The 19861-nt window shown below is 38.2% G+C and overlaps 4 protein-coding genes across 4 annotated transcripts; all 4 read left to right on the top strand.

The window, feature by feature from the left end:
- Positions 1 to 5534: 5534 nt before the first annotated feature.
- On the top strand, positions 5535 to 6001 carry LOC131544840 (histone H2A-like). The gene has a single exon (XM_058783338.1). It carries the CDS (start codon positions 5554 to 5556, stop codon positions 5938 to 5940), a length of 387 nt encoding a protein of 128 aa, XP_058639321.1. The 5' UTR covers positions 5535 to 5553; the 3' UTR covers positions 5941 to 6001.
- Positions 6002 to 6698: 697 nt separating this feature from the next.
- LOC131544838 (histone H3-like) lies at positions 6699 to 7184 on the top strand. The gene has a single exon (XM_058783336.1). The coding sequence runs from the start codon at positions 6723 to 6725 to the stop codon at positions 7131 to 7133; it is 411 nt and encodes a 136-aa protein (XP_058639319.1). The 5' UTR covers positions 6699 to 6722; the 3' UTR covers positions 7134 to 7184.
- A 441-nt stretch (positions 7185 to 7625) lies between these two features.
- LOC131544845 (histone H4) lies at positions 7626 to 7976 on the top strand. The gene has a single exon (XM_058783343.1). The coding sequence runs from the start codon at positions 7644 to 7646 to the stop codon at positions 7953 to 7955; it is 312 nt and encodes a 103-aa protein (XP_058639326.1). The 5' UTR covers positions 7626 to 7643; the 3' UTR covers positions 7956 to 7976.
- A 1261-nt stretch (positions 7977 to 9237) lies between these two features.
- Positions 9238 to 9646, top strand: LOC131544842 (histone H2B). The gene has a single exon (XM_058783339.1). The coding sequence runs from the start codon at positions 9248 to 9250 to the stop codon at positions 9620 to 9622; it is 375 nt and encodes a 124-aa protein (XP_058639322.1). The 5' UTR covers positions 9238 to 9247; the 3' UTR covers positions 9623 to 9646.
- The last annotated feature ends 10215 nt before the right edge of the window (positions 9647 to 19861 follow it).

Here is a 19861-nt window from a genome sequence, read left to right as displayed (position 1 = left end):
GTGACCACAGTATGAGCACACAGTGAGTGTGCAGTGACCTCACAGTGACCACAGTATGAGCACACAGTGAGTGCGCAGTGACCTCACAGTGACCACAGTATGAGCACACAGTGAGTGTGCCGTGGCCTCATATTTTGACCACAGTATGAGCGCACTGTGCGTGTGCAGTGACCTCATGTTGTGAATATAGTATGAGCACACAGTGAGAGCGCTGTGTGGTTACACTTTTAGCTCACTGTGACACACACATTGTGACCACACCATGAGAATATTGTGAGCTCATAGTGACATCATTGTGAGAGCAAATTGTTGACTAGGGAGTTTATAATTTATCCATGTTTTTTTTTTTTTTTTTTAGCAGTTAATGAAGACACATGTTTCATGAATATGGCTCTGTAGTGGACTGCTGGAGCTGCTGATGTCTGTTGCTGGCTGACAATAAAGTGATCTCTCTGGACTTACCTCATCTTTTGAAGGTGTGTAAATAAGTGAACAATTGCGGAGAAACATCAGAAACCGCTTTAAAACATTCAATTACTTATAGTTTATGTTCCCCCCCCCCCCCTTTTATTTTCTTCTGAGAAATCTGAGCCTTGCTCCTGATCCTGCTGTGCTGGACTGTATATGATTAATTGAGGTAAGTCTGAGTTTGTGCATTTTGAGGTTTACACACACATACAATATATATATATATATATATATATACACACACACACACACAGGTGCATCTAAAAAAAAAATTAGGATATCGTGAAAAAGTGTTTTTTTGTAACTTATTTCAAAAAGTGAAACTTTCATATATTCTAGATTCATTACATGTAAAGTAAAACATTTCAAAAGTTTTTTTTAATTTGTTTTAATTTTGATGTTTAGAGCTTACAGCTCAAGTCAAAAATCCAGTATTGGATTGCTGCAGTTAAAGCTATTCCTATTCAAATCATCAATCTTATTGTCTCTAGCAAAACAAATCATCACAGCGCCAAGTGAACCATGTTCAACAGCTCACCAAACTATTGTTCAGGCTTTAATGTGTGTTGCTGCAGACACCCGGAATTTATACTGTAGGGATGGTCATTTAATTCAACTCAAATGTAAATATTTTTGGCTTTCGTGATCTGTAAGCTGTAATCATCAAGATTAAAACAAAAAATTTTTTTTTTGAAATGTTTTACTTTACATGTAATGAATCTAGAATATCTGAAACAAGTTGAAACAAGTTACAGAAAAAAAAAGAACTTTTTCACGATATTCCAATTTTTTGAGATGCACCTGTGTACACACAAACACACACACGAACACATACATACATAAATACATTAAAAATATACATACACTGTGTGTTTAACTAGTCCACAACCATTAATCAGTACACTAATATAACAAAATATTGCGTGTGATGTTCCTCATTTTTAAGATACTCTGAATAAAACCATGTGCTAAATGAATAAATGTCAATATTTTGTTCTTAAATTGTATGTAAATCCCTCCTTTTTCAACGTACTACACAGAATCTTACACTAACTGTGGTAATGGAGACCCATTTGGTGAGAGCAGCACTGCAGATTTTCCTGATGGTGAGGAGCTACTTGCTGACGACCCTACCAACATGATTTCACCTTATAAGTGCCTTTGTTCTATTCAACATTATACAGAAAAGCTGTTAAACATACAGCAAAGTGTACTATTTTTCTGCTGCATTTGTTGGGTATTCAAGAGGAGATCATCAAGCTACCTGCAGCTGTCTTGAGGCTTATCAATTTCTTAATTTCCTGTGTGAATTTTCCCAATCTGTGACCTCCATTTAGAACAAGAAAGAATGTTATCATTGACTGCGATGTACATTAAATTTGTAATTAAATTTGCTCATTTTAATTGTACTGTTGTTGAGGTATGATTGTTTTAAAGTTCTAAGATATTTGAGTCACATTTATTTGTTTATGGTTTTGTCAAGGTGCAAGTTTTTTTATTTTTTTTATTTATAACAATATTAACACTGGTGTTCCCGTGAATTGGATTGTGATGTGCAGTATTGATTATTTATTTGAAACGTCTATGGATATTGATGTTGTTGTTAATTAATAAACAATGTTTGATATGTATTCATTTTAGTTTTTCAGTTTGTTTATTAAAATAATTAAATATGTCAATAGCAGGAACAATAAACCAGAGGGAGGGAGAGGGGAACATATATTAAAGAACTGAAATTGAGAAATGGTGCCTCGAAGCACCAAGGTGGTTCCTGACTATTCTTAATAAAAGGGTTCTTCCAGGAACCGTTAAAAGTTCCTCAGAGAACCACCCCTTTTTAAAGGGTGCCTAGAGGCTCTACAGAGGGTTCCGCCACAGTGGCAAAGTGAAGAACCCCAAAAGGTGCCTCCAGGAACCTTTAGTTTTTACAGTGGTATTAGAATTGTGAGTTTACATCTTGCAATTCAGACTTTATCAGAATTCTGAGATAAAGTCACAATTACCCATACCCAGAAATAAGCTTTCATAGGTTACACATGTGTAAGGGGAAAAACAAACAAACATAAAAAATGCACAGTCTAACACACATTCTCAATCCTTTCCCCTACCTCTTCTCCTTTTTTATGATCCAACTCTACCTTCTACAACTATTCCTCTCCCTCTTTCAGGCATTATTTTTTGTGTTGTTCTGCATCCACAAAACCAATTCAAAGAGGTCTTTTTTACTCTATGTTGTTGATGTAATGGAAAGAGCTTCAACACCTGACTGTTCCTCCAACTGAGACTGGAATCAGCTATTTCTAAATATTTCAGTGATCTGTTACTTAAACGTACTTATCAGTTGTTACAATATTTTATATTTTCAATACTTTTGAGCTGCTGTTGTAGCAGAAGTAGAAACGTTATACTATATTTAAGGTTTGGAACATTAGGTCTTCAATTCTGACATGCTGTGTTTAAGGATTTGTAAATATGACTAAAAAGATCCATGATTTGGGTTTTGGGTAAGCTTGTATGAAAAGAAAATGTAATAATTTTAGAAACATGGTAATTGACTGCATATTGTGTGAAAACAACACAAATTGTGCTAATGGTATGGTCACAACAGACGGATGGTGTGCTAATTGTGTTTAGAGTTTTGAAAATGTGACTACAGACTAGAAAAAAGGACGTAGCAATTGAAAAAACAACAACAACAACAGAAGATAGTGTAAAATATAATAAAATACTCACAGATTATGAGAGGCAGTGCACTGGACCCCATACTGACACATTAATAGACTGTTTTAACAGAAATGCGTGCACTAAATCAGACACTTCCTATGTTTAAACAGTCATTTCACACTTCAAGAAGAGATGAGGGTGGAGACAAAACTCTAAGAAATAGAAAGGAAAAAGAGATCCATGCTAAGATATTTACTCTTTTAGAGCATACAAGTTGTTAGAGCTCAGTTTCTCTTTCAAGTTCTTCCAGTAATTGTTCTCAAGCTGCGTTATTTTCTTCATTCACAATGCCACAGACACACATATAACTGACAGATAAAGTAGAATCATGATGTGACATCTAATATAGGCCTGTTCATGTAAAGCAGGCTCTTCTCCGAGGTATTCTCTTATACATGACTTGGACACACATATATATATACACTCAAAAACAAGTGAGACATAAGGTTTATATACAGTGATTTTGATTTACCACAAGATTTAAAATGTTTATTTCTTCCTCTTTAAAAGAAGCACAGTCGCATGTCAGCGGTTACTTAGAAGTGAGAAGTGGTACTTCATTCAGGCCTCCCTGAACACAGACAGATGGAAATATTATAAGGGGAAGTCAATGAAAATGAAATGCACATGTTGCTGTGAATCTTTTGCTCTTCTGATAGTATGTTGAGGTTTATGAAACTAAAGATACAGAAAAAGCACAAATATCTTCCCGACAGAGCAGAAACAGAGCAGAAATCCCAACCACAACGATCAACTCAACTTTTTATTCTGACCTATTAAACTAAAAAAGTTGTTTTCTCATTACAAGCAGCTTCTGAAGTTAGAAATTCACAAATGACAATATGTAATGAGCTGGAAGAAGCTGGTGAAATATGTGAAAATATAAGTAATGTGTATTGCTCTGACTTTTCATTTTCCATCCATGGCCCCCGGAAAGTGAGGCCCATGGCTACTTTTAGAAACAACCCACACAACTGTGACTTCCACTACAGATACACCTACCAAAGAAGCGTTTGCAGAACTCACTTTGACAACTGTGAACACTGAACAAAAATGCCAATAAAGCTTATGTAGTGGTACGAAACCTAACCCTACCCCATATCTTATGAGTTTTAAAATACACAGAAAACACAAAGAGAAACTTAAAAAAAAACAAAATGTGTGTAAAACTGATAGACCACAGCTGAAAAAGAGTTACAATCATATCACCTTCTTGGAGGTAATAGAGATGCAAAAGGTTTATAATTCAGTTAAAACAATACTTCTCATTTCACTAAGTAATATGAATCCCTAGAAAGTGAAAAATGAATCACTAATGCCAAGTCTATAGTATATTAGTCTATTATAGGAATTTTGCATTCACAATGTGGTTTTTCAGTCAGCAGGCAATAACAAATACACACAGATGACATTATTGTGCTTAATTGGTCTGTCAGTTATGTGAAATATGTATTAATCAAATTATAATTTATATTAAAAAAGTATTTAAAATCCTAAAAATTACTATTCATAACCATTCATTTAAACTAAACCTTTGCATTACATATTAATGTACCATGAATTAGGCCTAACACTGCTATTAGCAGCATTTATAGGCTAACAAAAATGTATTACTGTAAGTTAAGGCCTTTGAGTTGAAGTGTTAAAAAAGAAGAAAGAAACATCTGAACTGTGACCACAGGCCTTGAACATGTAAAACCGCATGTGATGAGACAGCAACAGCTTCGGAACACATAGAAATCCACAGAAAATAGCAAAGACAGTTAAACAACATGGGTCCACAAAAACTCACCATCTCTCTTTTAAGAGCCACCCACTAATTTGTGATAAACAGCATATCATCAGCCATCTATTGTTGCCATGGTAGCAAAACAATGGCCCTTTTATGTTCAAGTATAAATTTTGGTATGAGAATGTGAATGTTTTATAAAATATCTGTGTATGTTTGCATGTTTTTACAAGTAAATTTATGAAACTAACTTTTAACACATTATTATTCGGTATAATAAATAGGAATAGGTCTGCTTCGTTGTTGTTGTTGTTGTTATTATTATTAAATCAGAAAATAAAATAATGAATATGTAAGGCAAGTTCATATAGCACAGTTTACACATAATACGTAATTTAAAGTGCTCTAGGCTACATAAAAATTGTCTTACAAATGTACATACAAATAAAATAAATCTAACAAAATACATATTTAGACATATACAAATAGAAATAAACAGTTCACTGATTGGCTTGGAATATATTCAGACTCCAGCCAATAGGAGACTAGCACGCTTTCCTTTAAAAGTTACATCACAGCGGTGTACTAGTTTCATTATTGCGTTGCATTGTTGAGCAACAGTTTAAACTACAATGAGTGGAAGAGGTAAAACCGGTGGAAAGGTCCGTGCTAAGGCCAAGACTCGCTCCTCCAGAGCGGGACTGCAGTTCCCCGTCGGCCGTGTTCACAGACTTCTCCGCAAAGGAAACTATGCCGAGCGCGTCGGTGCCGGTGCTCCGGTTTATCTGGCCGCTGTGCTCGAGTATCTCACCGCTGAGATCCTGGAGTTGGCTGGAAACGCCGCTCGGGACAACAAGAAGACCCGTATCATCCCCCGTCACCTGCAGCTGGCGGTGCGCAACGACGAGGAGCTGAACAAGCTTCTAGGCGGCGTGACCATCGCTCAGGGCGGCGTGCTGCCCAACATCCAGGCCGTGCTGCTGCCCAAGAAGACCGAGAAACCCGCCAAGACCAAATAAACTGAGTGCAGTTTCTCTTCAGACCCAAAGGCTCTTTTAAGAGCCACCCATTTTCTCCTTAAAAGAGCGTTTTCGTTTATTCGATCATTACATTGATTTTGAAATTTGTAATAAAGCTTTTTTTTGTGTGTGTGAGCACAGTACAAAATAAAATGGCACTTTACTATATTGCTCCACAACGCGGTATAAAACTCGATAAGAGTACGGAAGGGTGGTCTATTTTAATCCATTCATCTTTATAAAACCATTTTAGTGGAAGACAGTGTGTTTGTCTAATTATTGTGAACTTTTAAGTTGTGATTGAATAATCACAATGTGTACATTAGATATATAGCTTTATTGGCATAGTTACAGAGATTTACACTTGCAATATTAATGAATACTTTCCAAATACAAAAGAATAATTATGGCAAGAAATATCTATGCTTATTTAATTTTTTTAATTTTAGTTTCATAAGTCCTACTCATTCAGTAAGAAATAAAGTAACAACGAATCTTTGTGCACAAATGTATTAATGTTTTGGCCTTTTTTGTCGTTTCATGTAAACAAAGAGAAATAATAACCGAGATTTGGGCGGGAACCACAAGCTGTGGTCGCTTGAAAACATGAGACGCACAGTCATTGGTCAGTCATTTCGAAAGGCTATACAATAACCAATTAAATGCCTTGAAGCTACGCCATCCAATCAGCGCATGGCAGCCCTGGGCTTAAAAGCCTATGTCGCTGTCCTCACTTCATTTTTTGTTGTGTTGTTTTTGGCTTCGGTAATTCTTTCTGAATAATGGCGAGAACCAAGCAGACCGCTCGTAAATCCACCGGAGGTAAAGCCCCGAGAAAACAGCTGGCTACTAAAGCCGCTCGTAAGAGCGCACCCGCCACCGGTGGCGTAAAAAAACCTCATCGTTACAGGCCCGGTACCGTGGCTTTGAGGGAGATTCGTCGTTATCAGAAGTCCACTGAACTACTGATTCGCAAACTACCTTTCCAGCGTCTGGTGAGAGAAATCGCTCAAGATTTCAAGACGGACCTGCGTTTCCAGAGCTCCGCTGTTATGGCCCTGCAGGAGTCTAGCGAGGCTTATTTGGTCGGTCTGTTTGAAGACACAAACTTGTGCGCCATCCACGCCAAGAGGGTCACCATCATGCCCAAAGACATCCAGCTGGCCCGCCGCATTCGTGGAGAGCGCGCTTAAATCCACAGCTGCTTCAGCCAGACAAACCCCAAAGGCTCTTTTAAGAGCCACTTCAATATTTCTATAAAAGATGATTTCCTTTAATCAAGTATTAATAAAATATAAACAACTGTAACTGGTCTGAAGTGTAGTTTACTATACTTCAGGATATATTATAAAAATGGTAGTATTAAAGCATGAGGTTGACGGTTCTAGGTTTTAAATCTTCTAAATTGGTGTTAACGGAATTAATGACAGTTAAAGAGGTTAGAAGTACTTTTGTTGTACTACTAAATATTTAATAATAATAAAACAATTTTTTTTATTTAAACCCAGTTTATTTCCACGTTTCTGCAATGAGCATTGCAAGGCAGTACTCGACTCGGATTAGACGTAACGAGTGACGTTTAGTAGAACCGCCCATGGTCGTGGTTTCACCTAGGTCCTGTAGCGAAGTATAAACCACCCTTCTTTTCTGTTGCCTTTTTTTAGATTAACTTCGTTCGTGTGTACTGCTGAATAACTGTCGACATGTCTGGAAGAGGAAAAGGCGGTAAAGGGCTCGGAAAAGGAGGCGCTAAGCGTCACCGAAAGGTTCTTCGGGATAATATCCAGGGAATCACTAAACCCGCTATTCGGCGTCTTGCTCGCCGCGGCGGCGTCAAGCGTATTTCTGGGCTGATCTACGAGGAGACGCGCGGTGTGTTGAAGGTGTTTCTGGAGAACGTTATTCGTGATGCTGTGACCTACACCGAGCACGCTAAAAGAAAGACCGTCACCGCTATGGATGTTGTGTATGCGCTGAAACGACAGGGACGCACTCTGTACGGATTCGGAGGTTAAGAGATTTCTGAACAAAACTAAACCCCAACGGCTCTTTTAAGAGCCACCCACCTTTTCACTCAAAGAAAAAGTTTCCAACTCATAAAACTTTTTTTTTTTCTGCAACTTAAATCTGTTTGTAATAATTGTCCACATGAAAAAATACAATAGTAATTTATAGTTAATATCCACCTTTTTCTTCAACGCCGAAGTAAGCCTATGGGTGAGACTTCCGGTTCATTAGACGCTATAGGTAAATAACGAGAAGAATAACAACGTACAGTAAACGGTAAAACTGTTTGCACTATAAACCAGTGTGTTCATAATTAAGATAATACATTAAAATAATATGATAAGACACTAATTTTCAATATAAAGCAGCAAAACGAACTGTTTTGTACAGCTAAAAATAGCAGAGACCGGAAGTTAGACCCATAAAATTTACAAATGGCCGCGCCCATTTTTACCTCAAGAAAAAGGTGGATAGTGCTTTTGAATCATACTATAGTAAATTGTGTATATATAGTATTTACATCCCTTTGTTAATGGATGGTACAGCATACTTCAATATTAACTATAGTGAACTGATAAACTGAATTAAATACAACAGTATAATTCAGTTTTCCCCCAGTAAACTGTAGTGGATTGTAGTAAAATATATTCTGTAGTTGTAGAAAACATAGTACAGCACAGCATTGGGTGAAGTAATTAGTTTATGTTACAATGTTATATTACCACAGCAACTATAGAATTACCACAAATTACTTCAAGTCATTTACTATAGTATGATTCAAAAACACTATAGTATTTACTATAAATTACTAGTATTGTTTTCATGTGGGTGAATTCGAAGATTTTTCTTTGTTAAATTAATACAACACTTTCTATCGATAGTGTTCGTGGTCATTGTTCAAATTATGTAACCAACGTTTTGAGGATTTAGCTTTAATATTTTTTTCTTATAATTAAAAGCTAAAATAAAATAGAATCATAATTGTCATTATACAGTCAAAGAGTTTACCAAACTATATCTCACTCATCACATAGTTCGAGAAATGCCGGAAAATCAAACAAAGAAACTGAAATGAATGGGGGGTTGGTCGATGTCAAGCATGAGGCGATGGGAGGGATTTACATTTTAAAACCTCTGATTGGCTTTAATTTGACCAATGAAATTATTCTGTGGGTTGTTCCATGGAGATACCCAATCACAGTTCGCCGTTTTCCTTTTAAAAATTAGCATAGGGCAGTGCATAAAAGCGCGCGAGGCTTTATGAAATTTATGCAGTTTGAATAATTCTGAAGTGAGCGTCATGCCTGAACCCGCGAAGTCCGCGCCCAAAAAGGGCTCAAAGAAGGCCGTCACTAAGACCGCCGGTAAAGGAGGAAAGAAGCGCAGAAAGTCCAGGAAGGAGAGCTATGCTATCTACGTGTATAAAGTGCTGAAGCAGGTTCATCCTGACACCGGGATCTCTTCTAAGGCGATGGGCATCATGAACTCTTTCGTCAACGACATCTTCGAGCGCATCGCCGGTGAATCGTCTCGTCTCGCTCACTACAACAAGCGCTCCACCATCACATCGAGAGAGATCCAGACCGCCGTGCGTCTGCTGCTGCCCGGGGAACTGGCCAAACACGCCGTGTCTGAGGGCACCAAGGCTGTCACCAAATACACCAGCTCGAAGTAAAGATCGTCTGATCTGATCAGCGACCTAAAGGCTCTTTTAAGAGCCACCCATGCTGTCTTTAAAAGAGCTTCACTGCACTTTTTATATGGGTGATTCTTCAATTGGGGGAACTTTTATGTCCCCAGGTTATACATTAATGTTAAAAATATTATATTATAAAATAAATAGTTTAGTTAATTCAAATAATATTTATTGCACCACCAAAAAATGTTTTACACTAAAATCAGTATGATTTCCATTTTTAAAAATGTTTTCATCACTAATATTTGGCTACTCAGGCCTTGTCCCCAACCCAGACTTTAAAACTTATCTGCTCTGAAAATGTGATAATGTTATCAGTTCATTAGAAAATCACAATATATGTTTAAACAGTAACTTAAAAAGGCACTTGATGCATAATTCGGGTTCATATCTGTGCAATTTGTGAATATTTTTAACAATTTAGTATTGTCCACAACAATACTGTCATTACCACGACAGTCTATGATTACAACAAGGATATTTTTGAGGGTAAGACTTGTTTATGCCGTAACCATGGAAATGAATACTAGCAGAGGAGCACATGTCAGCCATGGAAGAACAGTGATATTTGATGTCTGAAAAAGTAAGTAATTTAATCATGAATTCCTTCTGATCATGGAGTAGACTTATTCAGCGTCATTACCATAAATGCTGTAGCAGCAATATTTTGATAAATATATTAGATTAGATTAGATTCAACTTTATTGTCATTACACAAGTACAGGTACAGGGCAACGAAATGCAGTTTAGGTCTAACCAGAAGTGCAATAGCAGCAAGTGCAGTATATACAATGGTTGAATAAGTGCAGGACAAGGATATGTACTGAATGTATGTATAAATATATATAGAAAGATGGCTATTACTATAAACAGAATTTACAGGTGATATGTACTATCAATATAATATATATACAGATGACTATTATTATAAACAAGGTGTAAAAGTGCAGTGGAAGTGATTGCATATTACAAATTAGACGTACGGTGCAAAATGTTAATGTAAACATTGATAATGTAAACAACAGTCGGCAGTGCAAATGAGCATAGTCCAATTTAGGTATGGTAGTGCAAGATACAAAAGTAAACCGTTGTTACTGTATTAAAAATTTACATTCAGTAGTGCAAATAAGGCCGATGTGAGGTAGGAGAGAAGAGTTAATAATATATGAGGAAGTGGATCAACGGGGGTTAGAGTTCAGTAAAGAGACAGCTCTGGGGAAGAAACTGTTCTTTAATCTGCTGGTCCTGGTCCGGAGGCACCTGAAACGCCTACCGAAGGGCAGGAGAGAAAACAGTCTGTGGGCTGGGTGAGAGGAGTCCTTAAGGATGCTGCGAGCTCGATGCAGACAGCGTTTCCTCTGGATGTGTTCGATGGCAGGTAGTGGAGTCCCTGTGATGCGCTGGGCAGTTTTCACCACCCGCTGCAGTGCCTTGCGCTCCGCAACAGAGCAGCTCCCATACCATACTGTGACACAGTTGGTCAGGATGCTTTCTATTGCGCAGCGATAGAAGTTCACCAGGATAGCAGAGGAGAGCTGATTCTTCCTCAGTGTCCTCAGAAAGAAGAGGCGCTGGTGAGCCTTCTTGACCAGGCTGGAGGTGTTGGTTTTCCACAACATGTCCGCCGAGATGTGGATCCCCAGGAACTTGAAACTGGAGACACGCTCAACAGCCATTCCATTGATGTGGATGGTGTCGTGTGTGCCTCTTGACTCCTTCCTGAAGTCCACGATGAGCTCCTTCGTTTTGGTGGTGTTGAGGAGCAGGTTATTTTCAGTGCACCATGTGGCCAGGTGCTGGATCTCCTCCCTATAGGCAGTCTCATCGTTGTTACTGATGAGGCCAATCACCGTGGTGTCGTCTGCAAACTTGACGATGGAATTAGATCCATACACAGGCTTGCAGTCGGAGGTGAAGAGGGAGTAGAGAAACGGGCTTAGCACACAGCCCTGTGGTACACCAGTGTTAAGTGTGATGGATGTGGAGCAGGTGAATCCTGATCGAACATTCTGGGGTCTGTTGGTCAGGAAGTCCAAAATCCAGTTACACATTGAGGTATTGATGCCCAGGTCTTCAAGTATGGCTATTAACTTGGTTGGGATGACTGTGTAGAATGCTGAGCTGAAGTCAACAAACAGCATACGTGCATAAGTGTTCTTATTGTCCAGGTGAGTGAGCACAGAGTGCAGTGCCATGGAAACTGCGTCCTCTGTGCTCCTATTGCTACGGTAGGCAAACTGGTGTGAGTCCAATGTGGATGGTAGAGAGTCTTTTAGGCGTTCCAGGACCAGCCGCTCAAAGCACTTCATGACGATGGGTGTGAGTGCTACAGGGCGGTAGTCATTAGGGCACCTCGGACTAGAGTGTTTTGGCACTGGCACAATGGAAGTGCATTTAAAGCATGTTGGTATGGCTGCTTGGGCAAGAGACAGGTTGAAAATGTCTGTAAAAACCCCAGCAAGCTTATCCGCACATGCCCTGAGAACACGACCAGGGATGTTGTCTGGTCCAGCAGCCTTGTGCGCGCTGATCCGGCTCAGTGCCTTGCAGACATCTGTGGAGGAGAGTATGATTGGTGGGTGGTCAGCTGAGGGATTGAGCTTGGTGGCAGTTTCTCTGTTGTCTCTTTCAAAGCGAGCATAAAAGTAATTTAGCTCGTTCAGGAAGTTGACATCAGTGGCTGCGGGGGTGGAGTGGGTGGGTTTGTAGTCACTGATGGCCTGAATGCCCTGCCACATGCGTCGAGGTTCAGAGTTGGAAAAGTGTCCCTCTATCTTTAGCTTGTAGCAGTGCTTGGCCTTTTTGATGCCCCTCTTCAGGTTTGCTCTGGATGTGCTGTAGGCTTGTGCATCTCCTGATCTGAAGGCAGTGTTGCGTGACTTCAACAGGAGTCGCACTTCCTTGTTCATCCAAGGCTTCTGATTTGGATATGTGGTGATCTGTTTCTGGGTTGTAACACTGTCAATGGTGATATTGATATGATCCAATACAGAGGAGGTGTAAGAGTCAATGTCTGTGTGAGCGCCACTGGTGGCTTGAGAAGCAAACATACTCCAGTCTGTGTGTAGAAACCTTTCCTGGAGTGTGGAATCTGCCCCGCAGGCCACACCTTGATGGTCTTCACTGATGGCTTCACACGGTTGATGAGGGGTGCATATTTGGGGTGAGGAACAAAGAAAGGTGATCTGACTGTCCCAGGTGGGGAGGGTGTCGCAACGTAGCTCCAGCCATGTTTATGTAAACATGGTCTAAGGTTTTGTTTCCTCTGGTGTGACAGGAAACATGCTGGTGAAACTTGGGTAGCACTGACTTTAAGTTTGAGTGATTAAAGTCACCTGCAACAATAAAAGCCGCTTCGGGTGATCAGTCTGTTGTTTACTGATGGCTGCGTGAAGTTCTTTCATAGCAAGCTTGGCATCAGCATCCGGGGAATATAGGCTGCAGTTATAATGGTGGAAGTGAACTCCGCGGTAGATAAACGGTCTACATTTAACCATGAGAAACTCAAGGTTAGCTGAACAATGACTCCCAACAATAGCAGAGTTTGTGCACCAAGCTTTGTTAATGTAAATGCACAATCCACCACCTCTGGTCTTACCGGAGCCATCTAATGTTCTATCCGCCCGGAGTGTGTGGCGTCCGCTAGCTCAATAGCGGTGTCCGGTATTCCGCTGTTTAACCAGGTTTCCGTGAAGATTAGGACGTTACAGTTCAAAAGTTTCTTGCTGTGTGTGATGCTGAGTCGAATCTCCTCCATTTTGTTCACTAGCGACCGTACATTGGCAAGGAAAATGCTGGGTAAAGAGAGCCGGTGTGGTGTTAGCCTTAGCTTAGCTCTTAGTCCTCCGTGCTTCCCCCGCCTTTGTTTACGATCTCGACGCCGCCTGCGAGCACTTCCGCCCGGCCGGGTAGGGTGCATAGCCTCGGGTGTCCTAGCGATCTCAGGAAGGAGTCGAAGATTGTCCATAAAAGTGTCGGAAATTTGCAAACCGATATCCAAAAGCTCACAACGGGTGTACGATGTAAAGGCACAACTGTTCTGCACAAACAGGCCCAAGATGAGTAAGAAAAATACCGCAAAATTGCAAAATCTGGAGAGACCCAGAGCCTCGCGATGTACTCGCGCCACCATCTTGGGTAATATATATATATTCACATGATTTATGTGTATTTAAAGTTCTTTTTGTATTAGCTGTTGAGTGATGTTAGCAAAACCATGACCTAGCATCTTTTTTCCTGAAAAAAAAATTAAAATGTCATTACCAACACACAACTTGGTGTGATGGTAATGACAAGTGATGGTGGTAATGACATGTTCTGTGTCACTATCTATATCATATTATGTGTTTATAAATTAAGTTAAAGAAGCATAATAGTGTGATTTTGCAATGAAACTTAAGTGAGATGCCTTAGTTCCTAAAACTATTTTTTCTTATTTTTTAACCAGAATGGCTCCCAAGAAATCAACTGAAAGGTCTAGAGATTATAGAAAAAAATTGAAGGAAGATCCAGTAAAATATCAGCAGTACATTGACAGAGAAAAGGAAAGATACAAAAGAAGAAAAGAAACAGGAAAGCTTAAAGTAATCTCACAACTTTCAAAACGGGAGCAAAGACAGAAACGCAAACAATGGAGAGTTAACCAAAACAATAAAAGAGCCAATGACAAAATTCGACAGGAAGTACAACACTATGTAGCTTCAAACACCCCCCCAACATCTCCAGACATCCCCCCAAGATCTCCAGTGCAACAAGGTCAGAACAGTGAAAATGCAAATCGTGAAACTCCTAACTTTTATGCGTTATTAACCCAAACATATAATATTTCACCTAATGGTAATATTCATAGTTATGAAATGTTTATGAAGGATATGTTTATGCTGTTTATCCCATTGTGACAATTGATTCTCTAGAAAATATTGTATGGTTTCTGCATGATTGAAATAAACATGTTCAAGTTGATGGTTGTGTCATATTTATATACATCTCCTCACATCTGTCCATTTCTTTCAACAACACTCACCAGAAGACATTATTTAAGCCTTTAAATTTGCTTTATGTATCAGTGCACTTTTCATTTATGTCATTACCAGAACAGTATGTCATTACCGCCACGTTGCTTAATTTACAGCAAACATACCTTTAAAACTGTTTTATGTTCAATCTTGAGGTGCTACATGAAAAGCCTAATGAAATACTCATCCACCTATTCAAAGAAAAAACATCTAAAATTAATTTTCCAGAAATTAAACAAATGTGTGCTTTGATGAACACAGAAAAACACATTTTGATGGTAAGAACAAGAAAATATATGTAATTCGCTGAATGGAAACATTTAGTTTTTTATACGTATTGTTGAAGGTTAACAATGTCTGCAAGATAAATGAGTTTAAATGATCTCCTTGATAAATTCTTTGCATTATGAGACTTTTTGATGTTGTGATGGGAATGACGTTTTGCAGTGCCAGTTGGCAAATAGATATAAAATACTCAAATTATATTTAAGCTCAGTCGTGGCCATTATTATATCTTTACATCAAAGGATGTAAACATTGTCTTGACATAATTCTAACAAAATTCAACCAAATTTAATTCATCAAAATGTAAGATGGCAAAATAGCCCCCAATTGAAGAATCAACCATATATAATACAGGGAATTAAGCAATAGTCTGGAGATAGTGAATTGTTTGTATTGTTTTTTTATTCTTTTTTAAATGTAGTGTTTTGTAACTTAGTGGCGACGAATGATGTTTATTGCAATTTCTCTTGTTTTTCTGTGGATGGTCTTGAGCTGTTTCAGATGAGCTAAGCGTGTGACACCAGATGGTGGCTGCTGAGAGTAGTTTGTAAAATATGATCTCTGCGTCAAAACGTGGGGTTTTGAAGTATTTATTATTAGTGCTGTGATCAATTTTGTAATTATGTAAATATTGTCAGTGGTCATCATAAATATGCCTGAGTAGAACCATATCTGTGCTGATATCTCCTCACTGAAAAGAAACAATTTCTCATGCACAGGCCTGTAAACCACCTATTTCATGTGATTGAGTTGGCCTGTGGGATGAAACTGTTCTTGTGTCGTCTTGGTCTGGGAGGGAGATGTTTAAAGAGTAGTCATTGATGATCCTTCCTGCCTGTTCCCTCATTCTAGTAAACCAATGTCTGTATGGAGGGCAGGGGTGGCCCAATGATTTTCTCAGCCGTCCTGATTGTCAGCTGTAACCTATTTTTTCAAGTTTAGTAGCCGAACCATACCAGACAGTCATTGAGCTGCAGGACAGATTTAATGACAGCTGACTTCTAAGTAGGCTAGATGTGGTATGTTAACCATCCTCGGTTAAAAGTAGAGCAAGTATAACCTCTGCTATAGGCATTTATTTGTTCTAGGGAGGTGTAAGAAAGGTTTGTTTGTTGGTGGAATATCAGGTTTGATGCCCTTTATGTTGGGCAGCACTGTAACAATGTTTGCTTGGGCATCTTTACAGGGATCCAACATAATGAGTCCCAACCAAGAACTGAGACAGAATTTGAAGTCACATCTACTTACATTAACATTTGGACTAATATAGACTAACTAAAGAAGGAGCTTTCTTGAATATTTGAAGTTTATTTGCAAAAACAGATAACAAATGAACTCATTTATTTGAACTTGTCTGTTTTTGATTATGTGTCACACTACAGTGTTGTTGTTACTGATCATTTTTATTTAAATGTATAAATGTACAGCACATTGTTTGACGTACTATTGCTTTAATCGTTCTTAAAAATTATTCCTTTTTATCTCTCTGTACTACCAGAATACTCTCAGTGCCTTTAGTATGGCCAGGAAGGAACACGGATAGCTTTCTCTTCCAAGTTTATTTTTTCAACTATAGCTTGTATAGATACATTGTAAGAGGTGGTGTGTAAGGACTGTCCAATAATATATAAGCATTGCATCATATAGAAATATGAGAAGAAAATAAGTAGCCTATATATATATGGGGGTTTTCTGGCACAAAAGGGGAGATCCATGAGGACAATAGCACTGTCAGGCAGAATGAGCAAAAAGCCCTTTATTTTCATCATGAGCACCAGGCAGCGCTGTGCATCTCATCGTAGGATGAGTACCATGTAGACCAGGCATCCTCAAATCTGGCCTACTCCAGCAGAGTTTAGCTCAAACCTAATCAAACACACCTGAGCATGCTAGTCTTCAAGATCATTAGAAAAGCACAGGTGAGTTTGATCAGGGTTGGAGCTAAACTCTGCAGCAGATTGGCTCTCCAGAGAAATATTTGAGGAACCCTGATGTAGTCTGCTTGTCATTGTGCTTGTTTTCTCCAGTCACAACTGAAGTAAAAAAAAAACGTGTTGAAACAGTTTTTCTTATAGTAAACTTAACTTTCACACTGAATAGAGATACTGCGTTTAGAGACTAAAATAGGCAACGAGTGAACTTTTATTTTAACATTGTCTGATCAAATCCATGGCACACACTTCATGATTTGATGTAATGATAAATGGCTGGTTTCTTTCTCCGTGTGTTGTACAAACACTTTGACAATGGCCTTGTCCTTGATGACAGACATCACTGAGGGACTTGTGGACTTGGGCAGCTTGAAGTGCACAATATGTGTGTGACAGATGTCTACTTTCCTGTAACTGTAAACCACACGAGGAGACCGGCTAAGACCAGCCAAACCGTTTAAACTAATTTTAGCTGTTTTTAACAGCAGGGCAGAGCACATTTTCACTTGTCACAGCGAGTGTTTTTAACAGTTTTGTTCACCGGTTCAAAGAACATGTTGTGACAGCAGATCTGATTGTTAGATGGGTCAGCATTTCTGCATGTGTTTGAACTTGTTTAAACTTGGAAAATGAGAATATTTAGGAATTTATTTAGTCACTGCATCATATTTTATATTTGGAAATCTTCATATTAACATTTAATGCACGCATGCTATCTCAGTTTTAATATATATTAGCAGAGGCTTACATTTAAAGCAACTTACAAAAGAGGAACAAAATACGTCAAAGAGCCAACAATAGCATGGTGGGTTTAACCAGTTTTGCTTCTGTGTGTCTCAATAAATAGTTTCCCATAGTGTGAGCAATTCTTTGTTTGTACTGGATATCAAGTTTCCCAGCCTTGATATCTATTTGACGTCAAATATGACTCAAGACTTGATCAAGATGCTCATTTTAAATTCAGTCTTTATGGCAATTTCTTCCAGTGGTAATTGGGTGAAAATAGAAAGTTAATCCCACTCTGAAATTGGTTTAATGTATAGACCAACATTTGACATTCAGTTTGCATCAAATCAGCGTCAATGTCAAGTTTTTGATGTCAGTTTGATTTGCATATTTGACCAGTTCTTTTTACGTCAACGTCATCTATCTATCTACCAGCCATGCTTAGTTGAATGCCTAAGAGGCCTGAGAAAAAGTTGAGCTGATTATTGTGGTTTGACTTCTGCTCTGTTTCTGAACCCTCACTTCTCACTTCATTACTAATACACAAGTGGGAAACAAATTATCATGTTTTATATTGTCTTGTAGCCAAATCCAGATAGTGTGAATCATCTTCAGACACCAGAGTCCCCATGTGTTTTGGAGTGCCTGATCATAATTTTTACCTTTTTTTTTTTTTTTTTTTTGGATGAAAACAAAATGTATTTTTAAATGTATTATAAATGTGTAGTTTTTCTATTGCCATTTAATACTTAGGCTAATAGTAAGCCTGGTAAATCCATTAAACAAGAATGATTTTTAGATTTTACGGGAATCTGTAGGAGAAGACCTGAACTAACTGAAGATGAGGATGGTGAAGACTGTGCTCTTCTAGTTTAATCAGTAGGTGTGCCAGACCGATCAAAATACTGTTGATATCTGCTGTGTGTGGGTCTGTTGCATTTAGTGTTTGAATGTACTAAAAGAAAAGTTAAAAATCTTTTTCAAAATAGATCTCTTTTTCTGTCTCTCTCTAGACCCTCCCTCTTCCTTAAAGTAAGAAATGATCATTAAAACATAGGAAGTGTCTGGTTTTGAACACACAGCATTGTGGCAGCATGGGGTCCAGCACACTGTCCCTCACCCTCTGTGAGTATTTGATTGTATTTTACTTTACATTTACATTTATACATATAGTAATTTTTTTAAAGCAACTTGCAAATGTGGAATAACGCAACGTGATTAATACTAAAGAGACAATAACATGAGAAGTGATAATACAACATTTCAAATATTGCTTTACGTCACACAGCTTCGAACATCTGAATACAGACTGGAACTGTCTTTACGGAATAATTTAAAGTTCACAGAGAAAAATATGAGTTGTAACCAGGGGCGGTTCTCACTGTTAAAAATTGTCCTGTTAAAAAAACGTAAAGAACTGGCAGCTTGGTTGCCAGCAAGTTACTGTAAAATTAACAATATCTTACTGTTGGGTAAAATTACAGTTGGCTCCGGTTAATTAAAAATGGTAAAGAACTGGCAGCACGGTTGCCAGCAAGTTACTGTTGGTGAAATTTAAAGGTGGCTACTGTTTTTGCAAATACAGCATAACACTTTTTTTGCTCTTCTTCACAACTAAACTAACAATGTGTAAACTACAATACAAATATAATATACTATTGTGTACGCTATTGAGTCTGCTAGTAAAAAGGACAACATTTTCTTCTTGGTTTTTAATATATATTTGTATCCTTTAAAGTGTTGATTCAAAATTTGTTTTGCTTTATTAAAAAAAAAAAAAAACTTTCTTAGAAAAAACATTAAAGACAATAATTGAAATTTAAGAGGAAGAAGTGGTCATAACATTTATGACAATAAATGTACATTTCAGCTGTATAAATGACAAATAAATTGCTTTAACTCTTTAACAATTCATTCTAATAGGTCATGCAGGCTGTCCAAAAAATTAACTCTGGACACAAAGATTAAGTGAAAAACGTAGAGAACACCCGAGTAAATGTTTTTGAGTGAATAGAAATTAATGAATAACTGAAAAAAAAAAAAAAGGAATTAGATATCAAGAGACTGTGTGTGTGTGTGTGAGAGAGAGGGAGAGTGTGTGTGTGTGTGATGTGTGTGTGTGATGTGAGTGTGTGTGGTCTGTGGTGTGTAATTGTCAGTCCTCTGTCGTGTGTGTCATGTGTTCCCACCTCTTGTGTCCATATTTGGTCTTGTTCCTGTCCTTGTTCTGTGTGATTATTAGTTTATTCAGTTCAGGTGTG

Source organism: Onychostoma macrolepis, chromosome 07 (genome assembly GCF_012432095.1).
Source record: "Onychostoma macrolepis isolate SWU-2019 chromosome 07, ASM1243209v1, whole genome shotgun sequence".
NCBI lineage: Eukaryota > Metazoa > Chordata > Actinopteri > Cypriniformes > Cyprinidae > Onychostoma > Onychostoma macrolepis.
Note: the sequence above shows the minus strand (reverse complement) of the source record. Positions and strands in the feature narration are given on the sequence as shown.

Excerpts from the sequence above, each read along its gene's own strand:
- LOC131544845 (XM_058783343.1), top strand. The coding sequence starts at position 7,644 with ATGTCTGGAAGAGGAAAAGGCGGTAAAGGGCTCGGAAAAGGAGGCGCT.
- LOC131544842 (XM_058783339.1), top strand. The coding sequence starts at position 9,248 with ATGCCTGAACCCGCGAAGTCCGCGCCCAAAAAGGGCTCAAAGAAGGCC.
- LOC131544840 (XM_058783338.1), top strand. The coding sequence starts at position 5,554 with ATGAGTGGAAGAGGTAAAACCGGTGGAAAGGTCCGTGCTAAGGCCAAG.
- LOC131544838 (XM_058783336.1), top strand. The coding sequence starts at position 6,723 with ATGGCGAGAACCAAGCAGACCGCTCGTAAATCCACCGGAGGTAAAGCC.